Source organism: Grampus griseus (genome assembly GCF_964374135.1).
Source record: "Grampus griseus genome assembly, chromosome: 7".
Lineage (NCBI taxonomy): Eukaryota > Metazoa > Chordata > Mammalia > Artiodactyla > Delphinidae > Grampus > Grampus griseus.
In genome coordinates, this window is record NC_139001.1 from 42,737,752 (window position 1) to 42,763,183 (window position 25,432).

The window sequence follows — 25,432 nt, forward strand, 5'->3', positions numbered from 1 at the left end:
AACTACTGAAGCTGGCCTGTGCTCCGCAACAAGAGAAGCCACTGCACCGCAACGAAGAGTAGCCCCTGCTCGCTGCAACTATAGAAAACCCACGCACAGCAACAAAGACCCAACGCCGCCAAAAACAAAACAAATCAAACAAATGGAGCTGACCGACTGTAGAAGGAGCTTCCAATCTGCTCTAAAAGGCTCTTCCTAAAAGATGTGAGGGCCCCCAGAGTCTAAGCAGTGCAAATCTGTACAAACACCCATCTTTACTTTGTTTATCTGAGGTTGCAGGCATTGGCTTACTGCAGCCTCATGGAACTCAATGTTTCCCTGATCCTTCCCATTAAATAAATGGTGTGTTGCAAGCAGCCACATTGTTCTAAAAAAAAAAAAAAAATGAAGTGCCAAGTCTCCTACAGACTTAATATTGTTACTTTACACATGGTCACTATCAAATAAACTTAAAGTAACAATTTCCCCTAAGAGATAAAATACCTAACTGCTCTATGTCTTCTCAGACAGCTGGGGGTATCTGTTCTCTCCTCTTTCCTTTGGGGAAATCAAAAGAGTCTACTATCGACTTGTCTGAAAGAGCCCTGAACCCAAGGAAAGGATCATCTGAGTTAACGTCTGACTCTGCCTGGCACGAAGCACTCTTCCTTGGACAGCTCTATCAGCTCTTCTACAAAAGGCTAAGTCCAGTAGGATTCAAGTAACAATTTCATGGACTTGGGAAGATGCAAATATATTTCTGAAATGGGTGTTCCTGCTGCAGGATAGTTGATACTTATATTAAAGATAAGGTTTGTTTTTGGAATATACACCATCTTAATTCGCTTAGAGATAGCTTCTATAACACCAGAAAGAATGAAGACCAGGGGAAGACTTATTTAAGTATTCATATAAATGTTACTTTCCAGGATCGCAAGAGAGAAAATTTCTTTCTGAAATATTTGCCTGGGAATTTAGAACAACCCGTCTGCTTGTGCCACTTCCTGCCAGTGGGATGGTCTCACAAAGTTATGACACAAAATTATTGGTGGTGGGGAGTGGACAGAGGTGGGAGTTGAGTTTTTATTTTTTTATTTTTGCGGTATGCGGGCCTCTCACTGTTGTGGCCTCTCCCATTGTGGAGCCCAGGCTCCAGACGTGCAGGCTCAGCAGCCATGGCTCATGGGCCCAGCTGCTCCACGGCATCTGGGATCTTCCCGGACCTGGGCACGAACCCGTGTCCCCTGCATCGGCAGGCGGACTCTCAACCACTGCGCCACCAGGGAAGCCTGGGAGTTGAATTATTATAAATAAATATCTTTGGGAAAAGCAGGTTTGAACATTCAATTGTATAAACTGAACGAACAAGGACAAGTGAAATCTTCATGTTTAAGGGGACTGGAACACTCGGGCAGGGTGGAGGTGGAGGGACAGAGGGTTAGAAATGGAGAAGTTGTGCTTCCATCTGCTCTATCTGCTGAACAATTACCATGTACTGGGCACTGCCAGTTTGAGCTTCCACACTGGGGTTCCATCTTTCCTGCATGATTTTTTATATTGTGGCATCTCCCATTAATACCCAGCACTATAAATTCATAAATGAAAATTCAGGAGTTTGATCATCCTTTTCTAATCCAACTAAGGGAGCCTGTGGTGGGGAGTAGAAAAACCAGGAGACATGAATTGCAATCTAGTTCTGCCAGAGACCATAAAAACTTGGACCAATCACTGAATCTCTCTGGGCCCTGACTTTTCTTATCTGTGATGTAAAGGAACCGGAAGATACAGATTGGCAATTCTCAAACTATGGAGTATTTGCAAGGGGTCCATGATTCCACATGAAGCTCTGTCTGTTGATCGTACTGATGACTGCAAATGTATGTAGTTCCTTTTTGCAAATGTGCTGAGATGTTCTATGATTAAGCAAGTGCAAATTTACTTAAGTAATCAACTTAGAAAAATTATGTACCTACCCAATCAGAAGATGCTAAAAGCATGACCACCATCATGCAGGCCGTCATGCATAAATTAAGAAGGGGTCTTCATACTAGAAAACATTGGGATCCACCCAACTAGATGACAGACGTTCTCAATATTGTTTCACGGCTATTCTTGAAACTCCAATGTGTAAAGGAAAGATTCTCTTTTTAGGTAAGAGTTGAAAGTGCTTTTCCTTCACTAACACTTTTAATCCTCGGCAGCCACATTCTAAATCAAGGTGGCAACCTGGGAGACACTCTCAATGTACCTTCATTTGAACAGCAGCGTCGGGTTTCTACCAAGCAATCAGCTGGCATTTTTGTCTAGTGACACACATTTGGCAAGACTTGTTGAGGTGAAGTCTAAGATAAAGCAAAATGGCCCATTCAGGGATCTGATTCTGGTTTCAAGACATTTTATTAGCTTCATGAAAAGAACAAGTGGTAATGCAATTATTGAAAAATAAGTGAGGTGATCACATCAAAATAGGACTCAACGTCAAAACTGGAAGAATTTAAATTTTTACACTCAACGTAAAGCAGTTCCCATTACAGAATGTACCATGTCTCAGCAGAAAATATAATTGACCCTTGAACAATGCGGGGGTTAGGGGAACCAATCCTCTGCACAGTCGAAAATCCATGTATAATTTATAGCTGGCTCTCCATATACGTGGTTCCTCCGTACCTGTGGTTCAGCACCCAGGGATTCCACCAACTGTGGATCGTGTAGCACTACAGTATTTGCTGTTGGAAAAAGATCTACGTGTAAGTGGACCTGCGAAGTTCAAACCCATGTTGTTCAAGGGTCAATGGTATAATGAAATCCTGAAGTGGTTGCCCCAAAGTATTCAAAGATGGGTTTGTTTGGGAGGTAAGTGGCAACCATGTGACTAACGATGACTTCTAAGCAATCCAGGACGAGTAGAGCAGACCTGTACCAATTTTCCTAACTAGCCACAAATGCCCATCAGAAATGGCATCCTTAGACAGGGATATGAATGGTGTCTGCATCTGTACATATCAAACCACACTTGTGAAATAAATTGTTTCAAACAGACTTTGTGTGTCTGGTGTGGGCAGTTCAAGACACCACATGACATCTTCATCTGTGGGGTTTCTTTTCTAGTGGAAGGAACAAATTGGGGGGTGGATTTCCTTTTCATAATGTTTCAGCGACAGCTCCCAACTGCTTTTCCTTTAATGTTACCAGATCCCTTTTTTTTTTTTCAGATCCAAGTCCAGCTTGTGCAAGGAAGTAAAGAAAGCTGTTACCAAACAGCCTCCGAGACGATCAGAAAGACTAGGTTCCAACTACTGACACTTCCTGAATCCCTACCTTAATTTGTGCCGAGTGAGTCCATAACACCCAGACACAAGAACTTTTCCCCCATTTATATTCAAAGCTATAGTAAAGTGACCATGTTTTCCAACAAAAAGACATCTATGAACATCTCTCTTTTTATTTTTGTTTATAGTCACCCAAATTTTACAAAACAATGATAGAAATAAGTTGTCTCCCCTCCTGAGTAAATGGTATGCCTGGGCAGCATTAAACTTGTCAAGCCCTTTTTGAACTTGAATCTCAAAAATGCCAGCTGGGACATCTGAATAGAAACTTGCTGATTTTCCCCCATCAAAAAAGTATTCAGTAGTTTCAACTGAATAAAATGGTGCTGAGTCCTATCTAATAGATACAGTTCTATCTTCCGTGAGCTCTATTCTAAAAGCAGTTTTCAAACTTTAGGAAATTCATTTCAGGTCATTTTTAGGGGCTATAACAAGGAGAATGAGTCATTATAATTACTCTGCTTAAATATAACACTATCCCCTTTCAGAAGATAGAATATATTCTAAGAGACAACAGAATGGCAATATTACCATATACATTATATTACTGAATAAACAATGAAGATGACCTTGTAGCTGAAGGACTACTTTCAGGTTTCTAAATGGAAGAAAGTTTTATTTTCTTCTATGCAGTGCCTCAACAACTCCATCCCTCTCCCTTCTGTGTATGAGCTGAGACCCATACGAGCTTCTTCCTTATTTGACTTACAGATAATGCGTACCTTTCTGGGAAATTATTATTGTTGCATATAAAATCAATATTAAACATATTGTTTGCCTACAATTTGCCCCTCATGGGGGAGAAAAAAAAAAAAAAAGGATCCATATGCCTTTACTGCTCCACTCTGTCAATTAAAATCTCGACCTCAGGAAAGCTGAGTTTGCAGTGATCATTTTAGAGAAGGCAATTCTGAATTTAACTAGCTCAGAACTGCACACAAGAGAATGGACTGGGTGATTACTAGGAAATGATTTAGAAAAATCATTTTTTTCTAATTAAAAAAAGTGTGGGAGTACCAGAGAAGCCACAGATGCAGAATCCACCTGCAACACCGCCTGGACTCATCTACAAATATTATCTATTTCTATAGATAGATATTATCTATCTCTATTATCACTGCACAATGTAAGCTGTTGTAACAGACTGAAAAAATATTGCAGAAGATTGTTAAAGAACTAGAAAAACCCTCAGAGGTCTCTCATTATCTACCATCAAAGAACTTAATCGAAGAGGGAAACACCTAGAAACAAAAGAAAATACTCACATGCACTTACATGATAATTTTATGAAGACTTTATGGAAAATTGTAAATGGGGATGATTAGTAATATGGATAGGAACCAATGAGTTAATGGAAAACCAAAATATCACATAAAATTAGAAGTTGTTAATTTACTTCAAGGAAACCTTGAATATTTTCCCCATATGATCCCATTAGGAACTCCCATGCCCAATCCCTGTGGCTAGTGAAGGGCTAATTTTAGAAGTCCAAATTTTTGGACTTCTATCTTTTGAACTCTATCACTACTCAAAATACCTGAAAATGTGTATTTATTAGTTTTAATGCTTTTCCCCCTCCTATCACAAGAACGTAGGACCTCTAAGAGTTATGAATTTCCCTTCTAAGTGACTATGACAACATGTCACAAAGCTATAATAACCGACACAGTTTACTATTGACACAAAGATACATAATCAATGTAATAGAACAGAGAATAAACAGTGCAGTAGGGCAAGGATGACCTTTTCAATGAAAAGTGCCGGGTCCACTGGGTATCCATATGGAAAAAAAATGAATCTTGACTCCCTAGCTCACACCATTCAAAAACAAACAAAAATTCCAGTAAACTAAAGAGCTAAATGTGAAAGGCAAAACAATAAAGCTTCTAAAAGAAATCATAGACAAATCTATTCATAACCTTGGGTAAACAAATATTTTGTAAACTGGAAACTAAAAAGTACCAACCATAAAGGAAAGAATGGGCAAACTGGACTACACTAAAATGGAATGTCTATTCATCAAAAGACACTGGTAAGAGAGTAGAAAGGAAACCAGACTGTGAGAAGATGCTGACCTCACACACATCCAATAAAGGTCTCATATCCAAAACACACGTGTGCAAATCAAAAAGACAGACAACCCCAACAGAAAAAATGGCAAAATACTTGAATAGGCACTTCACAAGAGATGATAAGCAAATGGCCAATATTGAAAAGGTACTTGAGCTCATTAGTCACCAGGAAAATGCAAATTAAAGAGCCATCAGAAGGATCAAAATGGAAACGACTGACAAAACGACTGACAATACCAGGTGTGGCAACTGCGACCCCATACACTGCTGGGGTGAGTGTAAACTGGTACAGATTCTTTGGAAGTCAGTTTGATGGAATCTACTAAAGCTGAACATATCTTACCCTATGACCCAGCAGCTCTATCCCTAGGTGTATATCCAGCAGAAATGTGTACAGATATTCACCAAGTGATGTGCACAAGAATGTTTGCAGAAGCACTATGCACAATAGCCAAACGCCCATCAACAGCAACGTGGATTACAAAAGTGCCATCTACCCACATGATGACGTATCACGCAGCCAGGAGAACAAACTTTAGCTACATGCAATAATATGAATGAATTTCACAATTACAGATCTTCCTCAACTTACGATGGGGTTACGTTCCTGATAAACCCATTGTAAGTTGAACATATCACAAGTAGAAAATGCATCTAATACACCTAATCTATGGAACATCATAGCGTAGCTTGGACTACCTTAAACATGCTCAGAACACTTACATTAGGCTACAGTTGGGCAACATCACCTAACACAAAGCCTGTTTCATAATAAATGTTGAATATCTCATGTGATTTATTGAATACTATACTGCAAGTGAAAAACAGAAGGTTATATGGGTACAGAATGGTTGTAAGTGTATCAGCTGTTTCCCCTTGTGATCACGGAGCTGACTGGGAGCTGCGGCTGCAGCCACTGGCCACCATCACGAGAGTATCATATTGCTAGCCCAGGAAAAGATCAAAATCCAAAATTTGAAGCAGTTTGAATGAAAGAGGCCAGAAGGAGGAGTATATACTGGATGATTCTACTTATAGGAAGTAAAACAAAAGGGCAAAATTAATATATAGTACTAGAAAACAAGAGAAAAGTTACTTTTATAAGGAATTATGTCTGGGATGGAGAAGGGGGCTCCTGGGTGCTATCTTTGGGGTGCTTCTTTTTTCGGTGCTAGTTACATGGATGTGTTCACTCTGTAAAAATTCTTTGATAGGTCCATTTCTGGTTTGTGTACATTTCAGATGTATATGTCGTTAAACAAAAATATTTTAAAAGAGAATATGCCAGAACCATTAATTGGTGAGAGAAAGAAAGAAAGGAAAAGAAAAAAGAAAGTTGGGATGAGTATAAGTGAAATGACCTAAGAGAATACTCTTAAAAGTCCTCATCACAAAAATTAACTATGAGAGGTGATGGATGTTAACTTATTGTGATAATCATTTCACAATAATACACCCATAGCAAATCATTATGTTGTATACCTAAAACTAAATGTCAATTATGTCTCAAAACCGGATTAAAAAAAACATTAAAAAACTAAGTGAAATGATAAGGTAAGCTGGCTGATCTATTGATATTTCTTTCTCTCAGTACTGCCAGGCCTTTTGGTGAACATGGAATTAAATTCTGTTCCCAGTTTCCTCCTTAAACGCTGAGAAGCTGAGACTATTTTCCTCACAACCTCAGATTTTTGTTGAATTTTATGTAACTGAGCAGAGGGATCTGGCCACCATGCCAGCAAAAAAAAGTTAATGAGGAAGAGATTGTGGTTTACGCTGTACTGTGATTAACTCCAGATTCTGAAAATGATCTTCAAACCAAAGAGAACGAAGCAAATGATTCCAAGATTTGGAAGAAAACAACTGAAAAACTAATTTTCTACTGAGTGGCTATTGGAATAGAAGCTGATGAGACCAGAAAGCAAGTGCCAGCTGGTCAAGACCGCAGCTTCCTAGGGTTTAGCTAAGCAAACCCTGAGAATGAAAGCGCACGGAATGGGAATTGTTAAAATGATATCCAAAGAAAGAGCACCTCAGCTCCTCAACATTGAATCTTCAAACGGACAATGAAAACTCACAGCTGCTACTCTTACCAGGAGGAAAGAAAAGCAGAACTACTGGGCTTCCCTGATGGTGCAGTGGTTGAGAGCCCGCCTGCCGATGCAGGGGACACGGGTTCGTGTCCTGGTCCGGGAAGATCCCACATGCGGCGGAGTGGCTAGGCCCGTGAGCCATGGCCGCTGAGCCTGCACGTCCGGATCCTGTGCTCCGCAACGGGAGAGGCCACAACAGTGAGAGGCCCGCATACCGCCAAAAAAAAAAAAAAAAGCAGAACTACTGCCCTTCGTTCCACTGCACTTTTTTGTGAATTTGAGTACTGCAGTGTTAATGGAAAAACAATGCCCAGCTTAAAAACAAAGGCTCTTACTACAATGCCTTTTGGCAAGAGCCTAATATAATAGACGATTATGGAATTTACCAGCAACATACACCATTTTAAAAAGTGCTTCTTATTTGAATATCTTAGGGCCTAAATTACCTTACCTAGTACATGAAAAATAGCGTATAAAAACAAACAAACAAAAAAGCTGTTGTCTATTATATTTAGCCTCAAAAGAATTTTAAACCATGCTGTAATTATCATAATTACACTCAGTTACATGAACTTCAGAGTTCTCACTCAGCATATTATTGAAATGACATGATAATAAAACTGTTTATTCTCTTAGATTTCAGCCAAATCTTCAATACTAAGGATGTCCCTGATTCTCAGAACCCTTGGCCCTGGTGCTTTGCCATTACAGACATACCTGTAATCCCTGGGGTATGAGCAAAGGTACTCAAACTACAGCTGAAGGTCTTACATCTAAGTACTGGGTCCAAGTTATTATTCCAAGAGTGTGAAATACAAAACCGTAACCAGTCTTTAAGACAGTAACTTTCCCACGTTCGCTTCTTGCCTTGTGGTAGATGGATGTCAAAGTCAAGGGTAACGGCATCAACAGCACTGCAAACTTGGCGACTACCATGGTCTGATGTTGGTTCTCACTGCCTGGTTACTTTTTTCAAGCACAACATCTACAAGCCACTCCAGGGGCTGGGCAACTAAGTGGTGGTTGGGAACAAGTTAGGGCTGTGTCACTAAGGTACACCAATACTTTAATTCTCCACTGCAGGAGAGTGACAGAAATTCAAAGATACAGAAGTACTGGACGCACACCCGCTGTAGTAAGCAACATTACAGCTTATCAGTAACCTCTAGTCAGGCATGGGGGTGGGTGGGCAGCACAGGCAGGTCTGGCCAACAGTGCCGTGCCCCTGTGAACTTCCGTTCAGGAAACAACCCAATGATGATCAGTAGGGGACTGGATAAATACATTATAGTGCACCCATACAACGGAAGACTATACGGTACAAAGAATGAAGAGCGAAAAAGGCAAAGTAAAGAACAGTATCTATAATAGCTTTTGTAAAGCAGGAGGAAGATAAGAATCTCTTTTTATTTCTTCTTGTAAGCATATGCATAAAGTAAAACCAATTAAAAACAATGGTTAACTTTGCAGGGAGGCAGAGGAACTGAGCAGATGGGTGACTGATGGGATGGAGAATTTGTATTATATATCTTTTTACATTTATTTGTATGTTGAACAGTGTGAATGTATTACATATTTTTAAAAACATTTTAATAAAACACCTCTCAATTCCAAATTTCTACTCACCTATTTCAGTAATCATCAATCTACCACTTTATATACATGTTGGAAAAGACAAAGAAAGTAATTATATCCTCTACCTGAGCCAATAAACACAAAGGCTTCTGAGAATTTCTTTATGGGAGCAACTTTTTAAAGTACAAAAGTTAAAAGAAAATCCCCAGAAAATACTTTCAACGAATGTTTCTGGTTTACAAAAGCTAAGTGAAATTCAATTACACAGAGAACGCGTAACGTTTGGATTGTAAAGCCTTTCTGTGCGACAATACATTGACATACAACGTAAGAAAATAGCTTGAAATACAAAAATACAGTTGTGATCCAGGAAATGGCACCAAATTCGAACAGTTTTATTATTTAACATACCAATGTATATACATTATCCTCCCAAATGAGAAACGATTTGATTCCGAAGTTTAAAATATAGTTTCCAAAGTGAATCCTTACTGTGAATTTGGGGGGGAAAATCCTGCAAATTAACACACACCATTTTGATCCTTGGCTAAAATATGTACCCTGTACTAATCATCTCTCTCATACAAAATGTATATTATAAATAAAACTTTCAAAAAAGATCTCGGATGTCTATTGCACATCATATAGAATGCTTGCCACCATCTGAAAGGCTTTCAGCCTTTCACTGTAATTTGGGTGAAAACAACACTCTGCAGATATTAGCATATCTAGGATCATATATGATGTTTACCAGAAACAGGAAAGTATAACCTTACTGGACTGCTTCTGTCACTTTTTCTAAAATAAGAAAGAGTCTTTTCTACCGTTAAAAGCAATTACAAAAGATCTGAACACTTTAAAAGTCCTGTTCAAATGTCAGTTTTCTCTTTTCAAACAGAAACCACATGTAGAGGCAATTTTACCGAGTCATATATCAATGTATCTACTTCCTAGGACCAGCCCTTCTTGAAGTATATATTGTTAAAGATCATACTGCAGGGTTCCTAACAAATGCTGTCCATCATCAACAGTTACTGTTTTGGTCTCAACATTTTCAAACTCTCTTAACCCTGGTACAGCCAGCACAAACCAGCCAGAATGCAATGGCCTTAAAACAAAAAAAAAAAGGTTCCTAATAAGTTTTCGTATCACCTAGTACAATGCCTAGCACAGAGCAGGCATTCAATAAATAGTTGATGAACGGATGCACTATCTGTTAAGACCGTTTCCTACACTTAGATGTATTAATGATTTATGAGTAATATATTGCTTTAGGGCACAAAGATCTAACATGATGACTAAACAAGGAACACGCACGACATGGCATAGTTATTGTTAGTTTCTACAATCTTGTCCCAGGACAGAATGTGTACTTTAAGGGTTAAAACTATTCCAATAGTAAAAACTGATTAGTCAAATATTTTTATTTTGCCAAGGGACTCTAACAGTATTAACCTTTGGCAATTCCCGAACATACAATGAACCCCAAACAAAGCAAAACCAAATTGCACTATTACAAAGAAACGAGTCCACGGAAGCAGAGGGGAGGCGCCAGTTAAGGGACAGCGACTTCAAGAAGACGGTTGTTTTTTCGCTTGCATGTTGGGACACTCCCATTTTTCTGGTTGCCCTGAATAAACTTCACACATACTTTGTCTTGTCTGAACTGCACCAGGAACCTAGGAGGAAAGAATAAGACAAACTGAAGAAAAGTACACATTAAACAGCTGATGATTACACTAACATCAGCTTTTGTTTTTTAATGGATATTTACCTTGACAAGTATTCCCCTTTCCATCAGCCCTTCTAGCCACAGGATCACACCAACAGGTATTACACTGCATTTTGCTTCCAGTGGCCATAATTTAGCCCTAAGTAAACTCAAGTTCATTAGCTCATTATATTCCTATACCGTAAGAAGGGCTATGAATAATTATTTCCATGTTTCAGACGGAAAGATGAACGTGCTATTTTCCATTTTTCTCCATTTCTGCATAGCAAAAATATTAAATTATCAACAAATTGAGAAAATGCAATACAGAATTTCAGAAAAGGGGCCTAGGGCTTCCCTGGTGGTGCAGTGGTTGGGAATCCACCTGCCAATGCAGGGGACACGGGTTCGAGCCCTGGTCCGGGAAGATCCCACACGCCGCGGAGCAACAAAGCCCGTGCGCCACAACTACTGAGCCTGCGCTCTAGAGCCCGTGCTCCACAATAAGAGAAGCCACCGCGATGAGAAGCCCGCGCACCGCAACGAAGAGTAGACCCCGCTCTCCACAACTAGAGAAAGCCCGCGCACAGCAACGAAGACCCGATGCAGCCAAAAATAAACAAATTAAATAAATAAATTTAAAAAAAGAAAAGGGGTCTAGAGACACTCCAGACTATGGTTTCCAAATGTTGGATATTTACATATACCCTACACATCTTTTTTCATATCTACACACTAAATAAATGTTTCAAAATAGCTGTGACCTACTGAATAAAAATGATGAAATCATGAGTCTGATCTGCCAGTTATATTTTTAATATCCACACATACATAAAAATCTATCAGTGTACACCTAAAGCCACCTCTTATGCTACCAGTGGTATATGTGGTACACTGTGGGAAACCATATTCTAGTTCAAATCTTTCCTTTCATGGATCGAGTGCCTGCCCACAAGATTATCTGTCACTCCTTCCTACAATAGACATATGACTGGCTTCCCCCTGGGCTGGGTGCTGTGAGGGACAGACATCCAGATGTATAAATTGAGGTCTCTGCCCTCCAGGACGGCATCACCAAGGAGGCATGAGGGCAGTATGGCTGAACCAGAACCCAGCCCTTACCAGCTCAAGGCCTGTGCTCTTTTCTCTCCACCATCAGAATCAGTGTAATGTTACCATGCTTTCGGTTATGTTTCTCAGGGAACTGTTTTCTGAGTCACTGGCATACAATTAAGTGAGTCACTCTAAAAACCATGTGATGGGTCACACGCTCCCTGGCACCCACGATGACAGCTCTGCTCTGTACATGTTAGTCTCTGTTTCAAGGTCTAAAGAGGCCACATTTTGCAAACATTAGCTACTGGAGTGAAACGTGACACATAAGTTTGTACTCATCGGTGGTACTTCTGAGCTTTCAAATGGGCTGTTTCTTTTCAACTTGAAAGCACTAAAAAAGAAGCTCTAGTTCCAAATTCGCCTGAGATCTCTCTCCAGCATGTGTACTTATATCTATGTGCCTCAAAGGAAAAACAAAACCTTTCAAGTTGAACATAAATAATCAAATATTTTTACATTTTAATTTTTAAAGGCCACTTGTAGTAATAAATGCACGGGGAGTTCTTTTCCCAATAACTTTAGCATACACCGGCTGTCTCTGTGTTCGCAATTCATGACCGTGATTCACTCTAGAAATAACGGTAACTAAACTTTACCGAGTATTTACTACGGACCACACTGTTCTTAGTAAGTTACACATATTAACTCAACTTTAAAACAATCCTATGAGGTAAGTACCATTATTTATCTCTATTTCATAGAAGAGAAAACTGAAGCCTGGCCCACAGTAAGGACAGAGAATCATCCTACAGCAAATAATCATGTCAGACGCATGATTTCACAGCACCAATAACAGAACGTCACAGTAAAAGGAACATAGATTAGTTGTTTGGATTTGAAATATTCAGAAAAACAACTGTATAACTTAAATAATATATGTGTATGTGTGTATCACATGTATGCATATACACATGCATATTTAAAATACTGAATAGAAAAATTCACTTTAGTTTCTATTACTATAGATTCATTTTTAGAAATACTATAGATCTTATTTAAGGTTATCCTTAAAATGCAATCTATTTACAGACTGAATAGTTTGGGAGTTTAAGGACTGGGGATTATAAGGCAGTTGAGTCTCTCACTGAATTCAATTCTCACTTCTACATGTGCAGGTTAAAACTGCTCTAAGGAAGTAACAGGCCTTTGACTTTCCTCCTATAAACTGACATATAGGGATTGTGGAGACTGGGTTTGTTAGAATAACTACTTCTACTTCTGAAAAGGATCTACTGAGGAAGGTCCTGGTCACAGAACAGTATGCTGTTTACAACACTGGTCTGTATAGTCTGCAAAAATACGTCATGGGCACCCCTCCCCATGACTCTGTAAAATTTTGTTTAAAATGCAAAATTTTGTTTAAAATCCTCTCCAAAAAGGAGTATAATCCCTGCTTAAGAGCTCCCAGAGGTTATGAATCAGAGGCTACATGGGAGCCTTGCTCTGCCACGTGGCTTCCTGCACTGCCCAGGAAGGGACCACGGTGCTAGGCAAGCTTCCATCAGCTATTTTATTTTTATGAGACCAACTAATAATTAGGAATAGGGGAAGGAAAGGTGTTCTGGACTGGTTTATAATGCTACTAAATGTTTGTTTTCTTCACGTGGCCACACAGAATCTTCGCACAGTCAAGCATGTTTATTAAAAGCCTACACAGCTAGAACATCACACCCCTCTCCTGTGACAAGCAGGGTCCCTGCCGCCCTGAAGCAAACTATCCCCATCAGTGTTCCGAGATCATGTGCCTCGAACAGAAATTGTGAGAGCCACTGGAGGGGTCCTGTGGTTGATACAGCACATGGCACCCCCCGGAGCCCCTCAGGAGAGTCACAACGTGCAACAGGACTGCAGAGGCTCTGGGAGGTGCTATAGTGAAGAAGAACTGTACACTTCTTCACAGCACATCACTACTAACATCCTGCAAAGGCAGTGTTCTCAGAATGCCAGTTTGGGAGGTGCTTAAAGGCAGCAATCCTTTGTGGTCTGGATGTTGGCGCGATTTTCTCTGCAAAGATGGCCTTATTAATGTAGCAGACCAAATGCGAGGCTGCTTCATCCATATATCAAGGAGCTTCTCCATCTGAACACACAGAATCTTTCCACGACGAGTGGGAATGACCAGTCCCACCAAAACAAGAAGTGTAGTTTCCTGAGTTATGAAAAACTTCAACTAAAGAGAGTTTAAAGATCTAACAGCCCTCACAGGTTAAAACCTTAATTGCCTGGAACCCAACAAGCCCTTATCTTTTTTCCTAATTTCTTTGTTTTATGAGAAAGGACTCAATCATAAGGAAAGTTATTTTGTGTAAATTGCATTTTCCAATATAGAGTATACATAAAGGCCAATATCCCCACACCCCCGTGCCCCATCTAAACACCATTCTTAGAACAGACAATGAACCTAAGGTTCTGTCAATCCTAACACATCAAGGAGAGTTGGTTTGGTTTACAAGGGGACAGGAATGGGTACGAATTTATTTTACAGAGACTTTTATAAAGACTTGAGATAGAATAGGCTGGCAAAATCTTCATGAGTAAATAAAATCATTTCCTGAGCGATATGGTGTTGCAAATTTTTACTCTGCGTGCAAGGAAGTAGATACAGAGATAGTAAACAATCTATTAAAAAGTAATCAAGTAAGTGGCAATCCACATAGTAACTAAAATTCATGTCCATGATCTCATATTGACCGATTTAATAAATAGACGGATGCCCCAATCTGCATACAAATCACACGTCTCCACAATCAGAGCCCTAATGTGAAGCCAAAAAAGCGAATTTCAAACTCATAGCCGTCTTGACACTAGTGAACCGTTGTCAACATGGAACACTTACTCTATAGCTCTCGTTTACATGTGAGAAAAGGTATCTCAAGTACCTAACACATCCCAAACCGGCACTCCTGACTCCCCACGCCTCAGCCACCCCCAAACCCCTCTTTCTTCAGTGTCAGCTACTGCAGTAAATGGTACCATGGAGGCTCAGGCCCAAAACCTAACACCCAGTATGGTAATAAGTTCTCGTTTTCCTTCAAATCACACTCAGAACCTGACTACTTCTCACTACTTCCCCTACTCACATCCTAGCCTAAGCCTCAACGTCCTTACCCTCAAGAGCTCACAGAAGCTCCCAACTATCTTCTCTGCTTTCACTCTTGCCTCCCTAACAGTCATTCCCCACCCTGCAGCCAGAGAGCTCTTCAAAAATCATAAATCGGATCACGCCACATTCTTGCCCATAACCCACAGTGACTTTTCATCAGCAGCAAAATCTCAATTCCTGACCTCAGCTACCAGGCTCTGCACAGCCGGGTCCCTCTACCTCTTGCTCCAGGGTCTTTCCTCCCCATTTCACTCTGCCACCACGTCCACTCCTGCTTCAGGGCCTCTGTACCTGCTGCCTCCCCCGGAAGGCATCTCCCTAGATTCCAGTTTCGATTCAAATGTCACCGCATCAAAGAGGCCTCCCTGATCTCCATATCAAACTTAACACCATCTGACCTTTAACCTGCCTTTTTTTTTTCTCCACAAGCACTTGACACTAACCAAAGTCACACCACCTATGTATTATTTCATCTCCTCCACTAGGATGTCAGGTACGTGAACGTGGGGACTTGGTCAGTGTCCCTCGCTGCCCATCCATCAGCTAGAACACACGCCAGACACACACTTGGTACTTAATAAGTAGTAGTTGTAAAAATGAATGAGACCAGATCGCTCAACTAAAACAATCAAGTTAAAAGAAGGCATAGTCACACCATTCATGAACATACTCATCAGAAATTTCAATATTGAGCTTCTGTTTGGTCTGGCTGAGAGTCGTCCGATAGAGCTTGGTGGCCATTTCAATCAGGTGATCACTGCTGAAGAGAAAGTCTCCTTTACTAGCTGCTTCCGAGCCCTGAAAGGACAAACCGAGAGTCAGGTTATCATCATTAAAGACAGCTCGGGAGATACGTGTTTACAGGTTTGTCTGAAAACACATTTATAGTCTCTTTAAAAATATCAGCTCCTGGAGTCCATCCTCCCGAAGAAACAATAATGACAAAAGCAGTATTTCTTCCAAGTTGCTCCGAGCACTTTAGTAAGGTTACCTAAGCCCTTGCCACCCCACGTCGGTCGACGGATCAGAAGCACCATCCACATCACCTGGGAGCTTGTTAGAAAAGCAGATGCTCAGGCCTGACCGCAGGCCCACGGCAGATGGTTCCACAAGAAGACCCCTGGGTGAACTCAGGCTCGAGAAGCACTGACCTAACCTATGATTTGGTTAAAAAAATAAGAACAACAACAACAAAAAGACTTCCAACAAATACTCTCAGGCAGTGGCTTTCAACCTTAGCTGCACAAGGCACTCAGCTGGGGAGCTTTCAAAATACAGGATGCTTTTGCCCCATTCCAAGAAACTCTGATTCGGTTGGACTGGGGAAATGGCCTGGGGACCAGCATGTTTTAATATATAATTGAGGCTTGGAATCACCGATTTAATATGCTCCTTTAGGCTAAAATCCAGAGTGGGGAAAACAGGCTGAACTAAGCTTATGGGATTTTCTTATGTTTAGAATCAGCTAGATAGGTTACTATCTATTAGCTAGGTATATGTACCTATATATGATTAATATTTGCTGACATCTGTTTATTCAGTGACTATTTGTTATGTGATAGGCCCTACGCTAAAAGCACGTTACATAGTTTCTTTTAACCCTTACAACAACCCTATGAAGTAGGTACTAATATTTTCCCTATTTTAAGAAAAGGAAAATTAGGTAGGCATATTAAAGTTAAATGACTTGGCCAAGGTCACTGTAAAGTTAGTGACACCAATACCAGAGCCTACACTCTTAACCACTCAGTTGAAGTCAGCAGGTCTTAGTTAAGCTGACATTAAAAAATCTTTAGGTCAAAATTACTAGGCAGTTGTGTTATTATAGTTGCATCCTTTAATTAAAAACCCCCAAATTAATGATGAACAAGAAGACATTTACTAATTTAATAGATAGAAGAAACAAAAGAAGGAAGTATAATTTTGAATGTCTTGATAGTTCTAGGAATTAGTCTCAAAATAAGGCACATCATGGTGGGTGTAAACAAAAAGCTACTCAGTGAAATGAGAACTCAAGTGAACGAGTCAAAAAGAGTCATTAATCTTATTTAGTTACTGAAAAACCAAGCCTGAGATTTTACATGCGTGAATATAGACCAAATTTGCAGGTCGGTAAACAGAATACATAAACTTCAAGTAACAGGATTATTCACATGTGGAAACTTTTAGATCAATCTCTGAGAGATTGGACCAATGCAGAAATCTTTCAGTCAAATCAATAGTTAAAGCTTTACCTCTTTGAGGTGGACGGCAAAGAAGCCATCATTTTGTGAGCTCATCGATACTTTGGTTACATCCACCAGGGGAACCTCTGACTTGATCTGTCCAGACTTTTGATCAGCAAGAAGGAGATTATTATTTGTTAAGAGGAAAATCCGGGATGTACTCTACAAGAAACCAAAACAAAAAAGGATGTAAAACCAATGATCAAAAATCCCCCCAAAAGAGTTCATGAGTTTAAAGCACTGTTATTTGTAGAAATGTAGAAAATATTATCCTAATATTTTTCAACATGCACACCTACGTAAACGAGAACACACTAAAGAACACAGATAATCTATTTTAACTCACAAAAATTTCAGAGAACAAGGAAAATTCCACCTAAGCTTAAAGGTAAGAGAAAACAGCTCCATTCACAATCACTCTGTAGAGTATACGAAATGCAAATTTTTTTGAAGTATAGTTGATTTACAATGTTGTGTCAGTTTCAGCACAGAGCAAAGTGATTCAGTTATACATATGCACACAGACACACAGACACACACACACACACATATATATATTTAGATTCTTTTCTGTTATAGATTATTACAAGATAATGAATATAGTTCCCTGCGCTATACAGTAGGACCTTATTGTTTATCTATTTTATATTTAGTAGTGTGTATCTGTTAACCCCAAATTCCTAATTTACCCCTCCCCACTCCTTTCCCTTTTGGTAACCATAAATTTGTTTTCTATGTCTGTGAGTCTATTTCCGAAATGCAAACTTTAACATTCAGAAAACTGTCCCAACTGATAAACACTTCTTACAGGTCTTCAGGGTTAGCGTTTTTACCTTCCCATTAGCACGGTTAATTTTGTTCACCACTTCAGCAATGATAATCTTTTCTTCAATGGCATCTTTGAGTTTCTTATACTTGGGATTCTTGTTGATTTCCAGGTAAGGCCCTTGGAATGGCTGCCCAACACTAAAGGAAAAAAGTTCCTCACGTAAGAAATGGTTTCACATGGAAGTACTACTAACTAGAAAAAGGTAACAGGTCAGTTGATTTTGAAATTCAAATTTCAAATATATATATATTTTTTCTTTTCTTTTTTTAACATCTTTATTGGAGTATAACTGCTTTACAATGTTGTGTTAGTTTCTGCTGTATAACAAAGTGAATCAACTATACGTATACATATATCCCCATATCCTCTCCTTCTTGCGTCTCCCTTCCACCCTCCCTATCCCACCCCTCTAGGTGGTCACAAAGCACCGAGCTGATCTCCCCGCTGATCTCCCCATGCAATGCAGCTGCTTCCCACTAGCTATCTATTTTACATTTGGTGGTGTGTATATGTCAATGTTACTCTCTCACTTTGTCCCAGTTTACCCTGCCCCTTCCCCGTGTCCTCAAGTCCATTCTCTACGTCTGTGTTTTTATTCCTGTCCTGCCCCTAGGATCATCAGAACCAATATTTTTTTTTTTTTGGATTCCATATGTGTTAGCATACGGTATTTTTCTCTTTCTGACTTACTTCACTCTGTATGACAGACTCTAGGTCCATCTACCTCACTACAAATAACTCTATTTCGTTCCTTTTTATGGCCGAGTAATATTCCATTGTATATATGTACCACATCTTCTTTATCCATTCATCTGTCGACGGACACTTAGGTTGCTTCCATGTCTTGGCTATTGTAAATAGTGCTGCAATGAACATTGTGGTACGTGACTCTTTTTGAATTATAGTTTTCTCAGGGTATATGCCCAGTAGTGGGATTGCTGGATCATATGGTAATTCTATTTTTAGTTTTTTAAGGGACCTCCATACTGTTCTCCAGAGTGGCTGTATCCATTTAGATCCCCACCAACAGTGCAAGAGGGTTCCCTTTTTTCCACACCCTCTCCAGCAACAACATTAGAGAAATGCAAATCAAAACTACAGTGAGGAATCACCTCAAATATATTTTTGATGTGATCATGGCATTTGGTTGGTAAGACTTTGATAAGAAAGAAATCACTCACAAGTAGGAGAGCCAAGACCCATGTGCATGGACTCACAGGAAGGAATAGGTCATTCCTTTTAATCTGTTATTATAAGGTTAACAGCTGCCTACACAGGATTCATTAATATCTTTAAACAATACGTAGCAATGGTAAAAAGAACACAAATCATTACCATCACCTGCTCCAGAGAAAATTTTCATTTTCTCACAGAGAGTAAGGAAGTGAGTAGGCCTTCTGGGGAAGAACAGATCCAGAGCAACCACTTGAGAAGAAAACTGCAGAGCACTTAATATTACCGTGTAACTCTGGCTCTAAGTAGGCCATATATGAAAGAAAAATCGGGCCTTTCCTCTTAGGATATGCCCCTAAATGGACAGAGGTGGCCAAGGCAAACATTCAGAATCAGAGCAGTTTTCTTCCAAACTACTTCTTGTAAGAGGCGTGATCACGCACACGGCACCAAGGTGGCTTTCCCTAAAGACCTGCGGGGTGACGGGGAGGCTTCTTCAAAGACGTCAAGGAAAAACCACGGCTTCATTTTGAGCTATAACGTTCTCGCAAGTTGCAAATACAACTTTAAATGCTTGTGCTGTGTGTGGAGGATCAGGGAAGAAAATCCACGTAGGTGGTCAGTGTTTCACAGCTCCCAGGACAGAAAAGGCCAGCACCCCTAAGGGCTGCCACTTCACACAGCGGTGGGAGGGTAAACGATTCGACCTCTCTCAATGCTAGAGGGTGAGCACGCTACCATCCCCGAAAACTAATATAACTACCCAAGAGGACTTGGCTTGATATGAACATTTTTTGGTTGTTGTTCATATTCAAACACAGTTTTAATAATACAAAGTGCTAACAGTCTTTGAATTTGTCTCTTCAAAAATGCATTTTTTTTCTCCTTCCAGTTTCTAAAGAGTCATCCATAGGGAATGTTAATTAAGAAGGTCACTCTATAATTTAAAGACATACAAAGAAAAAGTTGAATGAATTAAGTTGGTGGAGAAAGAATATAGACAATCTACCTGTCTGAATATGCTTTACAGAGCAGGCACTTTGAACAACGTTGGATTTAGACGCTGTGTTTGATTGAGGGGAGTGTACACACCCCCTCAAGCAGCCAAGTCAGCTGACCAAGGAAGCTGTGCCATTTAAAATATCTAAAGCAAATGAGTTTGACAACTTATTGCTCATTTAATCCTTTAGGAAGAAGCGCTTTCAAATATGTGTAGACGTAGAGAATATAGACACCCCACACGCAGTATGTGTGAATATACTTAGCATATAATGTATTTTTATTTCTAAGACCTTCTTTGGGAAAAGCTAAAAGTTGTTACAGATTTGGCTTGAAATTGTACAATCTACTTTTTTAGAAACACCAGATGTAAAGGGGATAGGAATCCTAGGGGGGAAAACGATGAACTTGGGAGATGTAAGAATACTCTGATAAGCAGTTTTTACCAAGAACTTCGCTTGGCAAACTTGCAGTTGGTGTTCCTTCTTTTACTGAGTACTTGGTGTCTACAATAAAGGAACTGAACTTGCTGCAGAGGCCAGTGAACTCACAGCCAATAAGTTAGCCGACCAAAGGCCACCAGGGGCCAGTGCCTCAGAAAGTGACAGACTGGCTCATTCTTCATTTATCTTACAAGTGAGATTCTGACCCAGCTTGTTAAAGCAGGAAGATTGGAGTGGTGATTACAGTAGATTGCCATCAGAAACCAGCTAGCGTCCGAAAACTATAGAAAACTAACGGGAATTTACAGTGTAAATTTATCTTAACAGCCTAGACAATTTTTATTTTAAATGACAACCTCTAATTATTTAGGAAGTGTTCAGGTAATGCCAATAGAGTAAAACCAACAAATGTGATCTCACTTCTCTACGTATACTATGGAAGCCCTCGCTCAAATGTGTTACATTCATATCCAGCTGATCATAAAGTAATTCATGAAATTAAAAACCTGTGTATTACTAAAATCAAAACCCACTAGAAAATGCCTACGAATATATCTGAGAAACTTTTAAAATATTGACTTTTATGGGTAAAGCAAAGCCATAATACCTAGATGGGTATAAAGCCTTCTTGTCTTTGAAGAGTTCACTGGCTTCTAGTTTCTCTTCATAAATAAGTTTCTGTTGGTCTGTGAATTGGTCCCTGTATTTTTTACACTGTGAGATATGAAAAGAAGAAAAACAGAAGGACATCACTTATATAAATAAATCATTACTCATCCTTAAATATGCTAAGCCAGTTTAACAGCAGTAAGAATAATCGTAAATGTGTATGAAATATTCATTTAAAAGGCCAAGAGGATTTTTCCTTCCTGAGCTTTAAAAGGTTGGTCTTAGAAAATGTCATAAAAACTACTGTTTGTATGGCAGAACTTGCGATGCTAGTTCAAAACATCTGGCCTGGGTCCCCTGGGAGTACCGTTTCCTCCCACTGTGACGTCAGCCCTTGGACATCCACAGTCCTGAGCTATCATACTCTTTCAGAGACTCACAGTAAGGAAAACATGGTACATCACAACCCAGTGCACATATTCATAGACACACATATAGACAACTTACACAAAAGCTTCACAAAACAATACTTATCCTTTCTACAATGTCGTATATTCCGTTATTTTCTATCGTACTGTATTTCATTTTAAAATGCTGGTAGTAATCAACTAAATTGATTTCATGACCCACAAGTATGCTATCACCTATGGTTTGAAAAGCACTGTTCCGAATCCTCCATTACCATTTTATAACGTGGACACGGGACCTGAGAAATCTTCCCTTCACCCGATTCTGAGATTGCACTGAAAGGAGATGGGGGTGGTGGGAGGGGCAGGACCAGGTTCTTTAGATGAACTCTCTAAGAAATTCAGTTCAGGGGTGGTTGAGAACCACCCACATAATCATATAAAGGAATGCTAGCATTGCTGCCCACCCCTGGAATAAACTCATCCCTCCCATTCTCCACCCCCAGTTCAATGGAGGTAAAGGCAAGGCTCAGGGGCTGGGGGAAGAGGACAGGCAGCATTAGAAGCTCCCCGTCATTACTTCTGAAAATAGTTTCCATATCAGACTCAAAGGGGGAGATGAACATTGAAGACATTGGTCAATCTTGCCAAACTGACTCACTAAGTTAGGGAACAGAACTCAGAATCCAGTTCTATATGCTGTGTTGGTATCACTGATCAGTGATAATGTCTCTATACATAATTGATTCAGTTAAGAAGAAGCCCATAGTACTGGGCAGGAAAGTTTCCCAGAAGACGTATCCATCAATCGTTCACTTACTAAATACAAGCCCTTCAACCTAATGATTCCATTCTATCTGAATGACATATATTTAGCATTCCATATATCAACTAAGTTACTGAAATGAAGTCAACCTCTGTACAAGTACCCCATGTATTCCACACAGAGCACCACCTAAATTACATGTTATGCTCTCATATAAAATTAAGTGAGCCAAAATATAAGGCCAAATCAAGTAGATTTTCAGCTTCCCTTTCACTCAGGTAGGGAAATTTTAATCTCTTTAATGTCCTTTGGGTGACTTTAGAGCTTCTTGCCCCCAGTCCATTAAAATGTGTGTGTTCTCATGTGTGTCTATGTACGTCTTCATAGAAAGTAAACTCATACAATTGTCGAGACTTCACTACTCACATGAAGATGTTCAAATTTTATTACTTCTACCTCCAGCAAATATTCCTTCAACTAAAGAGGAAAACAAAACCAAAAAACTCAACTACTTGAAAGCAACTGGAATCTGGACGGGAAAGACAATGCAGCCTTGCTCTTTCCTTCCCAACCACGGATGAGAGAAGATGTCACAGGAGCACCTGGGGCTCTAGGAATTCTCACAGAAAGCCAAGCACGGTGCCCGCTTCAAAAACACCAACTTCCTCAACTAATTCTCCTTGAGGCTAGAGGAAGATTCTGCTTTTACGTAACACTCCTCAAACACTCAAAATATACGAAAAGAAGTCTCTGAAAAAACATAGCAAGACAATTTTTACCCTCCACAAGTGGAAAATCCTTTTCAGCTCCTTGTGAGTAGAATCCAAGAATAGGTAAGGTCTTGATGGCCAATTCTTATCTATCGGAGATAAGGAAGGCACCTTATTTTTCATTTCCAAGAAGTATTTTTGCACCTGTGTTGGGTTTGACAGAAAATACCAGATGAGTAAAATACATCAGAAAAAAAAACACTGTTTGACATAAACCAGACTCAAAGAAACCAGTCTTTAGTGGAATTTACCAAGTTTTAGTCCATAAGACTTTGTAACGCTTCTGGAAAGTCTCTATTCCACTCTTCGCATTGGTTGGAGAAATCTGAGCTCCACCAAATGGTTAAGAGAAAAGAAGAATCCTAACGCGCATACTAATTTTAATATTAACATTAATACTAATACCGGTCAACATTAGAGAGCTGCAGTGTTTAACAGGTAGCCAGTAGGCACAGGTGGTTATTTATACTTAAATTTTAAGTAATTAAAAAAATTAAAAATCCAGTTCGTCAGTCACACTAGTTACATTTCAACTGCTCACTAGCCACACGTGGCCAGTGGCTACTCTACTGGACAGCAAAGATACAGAACATTTTCGTCACTGCAGAAAGTTCTACTGGACAGCACCGCTCTAGAGCAGTGGTCCCCAACCTTTTTGGCGCCAGGGACTGGTTTTGTGGAAGACTGTTTTTCCACGGAGGAGGGGGATGTTTCAGGCAGTCATGCAAGCCATGGGGAGCGGCAGATGAAGCTTTGCTCGCTTGCCTGATGCTCACCTCCTGCTGTGCAGCTTGGTTCCTAACAGGCCTCAGACCAGTACCAGTCGGCGGCCTGGGTGTTGGGGACCCCTGCTCTAGAGCACTTAACATGGGCCAGGTACTGTGGGAGCTTTATAGTGTTACTTCATCTTAATCCTTACCATACCTCTACAAGTTTAATGCTACTATCATCCCCATTTTACAGATGACAAAATGAGGCTCGCAAGTCTGTGAGTGGTGGAGCGAGCTGTCTCCCGAGTTTGCGCTCTTCACCACTACTCTACTCCTTTTTGGAAAGATGGAAGGGAACTTCAGAATCCATCCCGGGAGAGCGGCATAGCCTTGCTCTCCCTCACCCTCCACCCACTAGCTTGTTTGCCAACCTTACTTTGCAGCCGCTCCTGGCAGTTTAGCAGGGCAAGCTCTTGGCATTCCCCTCAAATTCCTATGCTGAAACCCTAACCCCCAAAGGGATAGTGTTAGGAGGTGGGGCCTTGAGGAGGTAATGAGGTTGAGAGGAGGTCATAAGGGCAGAGCTTCCTAGATGGGATTAGTGCCCTTAGAAGAGACAGGAAAAGAGTTAGCTTCTCCTTCTCTTTGTCATGGGAGGAGACCAGGAAGAGGCCCTCACCAGAACCAGTCCATGCTGGCACCCTGATCTTGGGCTGTCCAGCCTCCAGTACTGTGAGAAATAAATGTTTATTGTTTAAGGCACACAGTCTATGGCATTTTTGTTATAGCAGCCTGAACTAAGACACCTGGCTTTCTTGGGTTCACTTTCCCCGAAGTATGTTCTCTCTGTCAAAGAAGAAGAATATTTGATTAATCACGTACAGGCCTCTTTCTGACACAATTCTACTTGAATTTTAGAACCGATGATAAAAAAGGTCACAAACTCTCAGTGGCACAGTTATGATTTAATCGTTACCAAACAAGTCACATATTACTGAGTTGGTGCTATTAACTAGTTAATGCAGTAATGCTAATTAGCCATATGTAAAGTATAAACTTACAATTCTCTGAAGTGTAAATTCATAAATTTTCTTTCCAGCATTGGCTCTGAAGAATTTCCTGTACTCCCTGCGGACCTTTAAAACGAAGCAGCAGAATACAGAGGTTAATGAGCGGCCAGCAGATGCCCATAAAGGTGATAACACCTCTGTTAAAATCGACCATAGATGGAACAAGTAAATTTATGAGTGTCTTTCTGGATACAGTAAAATAATTGAAGCATACTGAGCCAGTGGGTTTTAAATTGGAGAAAAAGAAATTCAGAGATGCAAGATAATACCAGAGTGTTTTGATGTTTTTAATCCTCTTAACTAGTTTTTAAAGAGCCTGACAATCTGATGAGAAACGCTTTATAGGCATAGCTGCAAACCCTACACAAATCAAAATACATTCCAGAAAAAATTATATAAGGTAATTTTCACTTCAAATTGTTCTTAGAAGGCAAAAAAATGCCTGAAGAAATA

General features: G+C 40.0%; 1 protein-coding gene across 3 annotated transcripts in view; it reads right to left on the minus strand.

Moving 5' to 3' along the window:
- Window positions 1-8,891: 8,891 nt before the first annotated feature.
- The window catches only part of MYO1B (myosin IB), a 189,582-nt gene continuing 173,041 nt past the window's right edge, over window positions 8,892-25,432 (minus strand). For all 3 annotated transcript variants that reach the window (XM_082657745.1, XM_082657744.1, XM_082657746.1), the window contains 7 exons: window positions 24,971-25,045; window positions 23,209-23,343; window positions 21,255-21,361; window positions 18,037-18,169; window positions 17,213-17,365; window positions 15,649-15,776; window positions 8,892-10,727 (listed from right to left, as the gene is read on the minus strand). In XM_082657745.1, the coding sequence (XP_082513871.1) occupies window positions 10,604-10,727; window positions 15,649-15,776; window positions 17,213-17,365; window positions 18,037-18,169; window positions 21,255-21,361; window positions 23,209-23,343; window positions 24,971-25,045 (855 nt within the window). In that variant the 3' untranslated portion in view covers window positions 8,892-10,603. The remainder of the gene's footprint in view (window positions 10,728-15,648; window positions 15,777-17,212; window positions 17,366-18,036; window positions 18,170-21,254; window positions 21,362-23,208; window positions 23,344-24,970; window positions 25,046-25,432) is intronic.